Source organism: Sinocyclocheilus anshuiensis, unplaced genomic scaffold (genome assembly GCF_001515605.1).
Source record: "Sinocyclocheilus anshuiensis isolate Anshui unplaced genomic scaffold, SAMN03320099.WGS_v1.1 scaffold850, whole genome shotgun sequence".
NCBI classification, from domain to species: Eukaryota; Metazoa; Chordata; class Actinopteri; order Cypriniformes; family Cyprinidae; genus Sinocyclocheilus; species Sinocyclocheilus anshuiensis.
In genome coordinates, this window is record NW_015537937.1 from 465,843 (window position 1) to 467,538 (window position 1,696).

At 39.7% G+C, this 1,696-nt stretch overlaps 1 protein-coding gene across 4 annotated transcripts in view; it reads left to right on the forward strand.

Annotated features, from left to right (window-relative positions):
- The first annotated feature begins 542 nt into the window (after positions 1–542).
- Positions 543–1,696, forward strand: part of LOC107659489 (protein EFR3 homolog A) — a 43,666-nt gene continuing 42,512 nt past the window's right edge. For 3 of the 4 annotated variants that reach the window (XM_016448451.1, XM_016448459.1, XM_016448468.1), the window contains exons 1-2: positions 543–725; positions 888–996. In XM_016448451.1, coding sequence (XP_016303937.1) covers positions 987–996 — 10 coding nt within the window. In that variant the 5' untranslated portion in view covers positions 543–725; positions 888–986. The remainder of the gene's footprint in view (positions 726–887; positions 997–1,696) is intronic. The other variant, XM_016448475.1, reaches the window with a different exon arrangement.

A 1,696-nucleotide genomic window follows, 5' to 3' on the forward strand; every position in this document is an offset into this window, starting at 1 on the left:
ACACTCTCATTCAGTTACAATGAATAGGAACCAAACCTTTTATGGTTCGAAAAAGGTCACAAAAGCCTCATAAAAGTGGTTCTTATGACTATATTCCAAGTTTTCTGACTGAAATTATATACAATACCAAAATGTAAAAGTTATGTCTCTTGTAGAGTGCCATAGAAAAAAGACAAAGGCACATTCATTACAGAGTAAAATGATACAAGTTTCATTTTTTTGTTGATCTACTCCTTTAAGAAGAAATTGAGAGTAAAAATAATCTGGCCACATGCCATGCAAAATTCCTAGAGCGGTAATAGCACTTTTAATGACTTTTTATCTACCGACCAACCCACACACACACACACACACACACACATACTGGTTTAGCTATATTAGTGAGGACCTTGACAGACCTGAGCATTACTGAGGACCAGGCTTTCTAAAGGTCATAGATACTTATTAATTTTAGAAGCTGGATGGGAGAGCAAATAATATTCACACAAACTTCCAGAGACTTGTATTATAATACAATATAACAATGCAAACAATTTCTTTCTTCTACCCACCTGTTCCCCTCAGTGAATACCTGCAGCGTGTGCTGTGTTTTTGTTTTTTTCATACTCGACGCTCCTCTCTTCTCAGCGGTCAGCGCCGCGCGACTTCCGTGTTGCCGTGTCCCGACGTCACGCGGAATGTGAAGCAGGAAACGCGGATGTGTTGCGCTTAATCTGCATCTACAGGTATTCACATACAACTCTCTTTCTTTACTTTATTAATTCTTAACAACACAAGACGCCGTACTGCCATTTTTAATCATGTGTTTTTATAGCCGTCAATTTAACCTCGGTGACGGGTTCTGATAGGATTCGCTTAATCCGTATGTGTATGTGTGTGTGATCCAGACGTGTTCCGATCCATATGTCGAACCCAACCCCCCTTTCAAGCTGATCTGATCCAAACGCAGTGCATCGGGCGCGGGTTGGACGTAACCGAGTGGAGGAATGCCTACCGGTAAGAACCCAAACCCGAGCCCGAGCCGGTCACAGCCTCAGCCCTCTGTCATTAACTGAAGACGGTTTATGCTGCAAATGTTGTGCTGCAGTGTGTATGTGAGAATGAGTCAGTGTCATTAGCCTACTGGGGTTCTGCTGATCTCAGCTCTTCCCTGCTGCTTCTGCATCAATAGAAAAGCACAAAAAGTACTATATGGTATTGCCATTGATTTGGTATTCTCTAAGTAACTAGATACATGAAAATGCTAATCATTCGGTAGTACCATGGTATTCCCAGAGTTCCCACAGTCATTGACAATGCAATCTGTTTCACCCATGATCCCATGCAGGACAATGAGTCACCTCAGACTCTGTTGAGGTGTTGGCACTGATGCCATAGACCTTGACAGCAGGTGGCACTGGCATGTGATTTAGTGTCAGCATAAAATCCTACTCAGCAGGGTCCAAGATGGACAATTTATGTAATGTATTTGGACGTCTCTGATTGTAATGTTCCTGAAAAGCTTATGAAAGTCTCCTGCAACCAAGATAAATTGTTATGCTTCATTCTTCAATGTTATTTTAGAATCACTGAGATTCAATTGTAGTTTTTATTATTATTTTGAATTAGTTTTTGTCACATTTTCAGTTTTTTTTATTTAAAATTTTATTTAATTTTCTGTTATTTTAGTATATAAAGGTAAACTAAATAAAAAAGT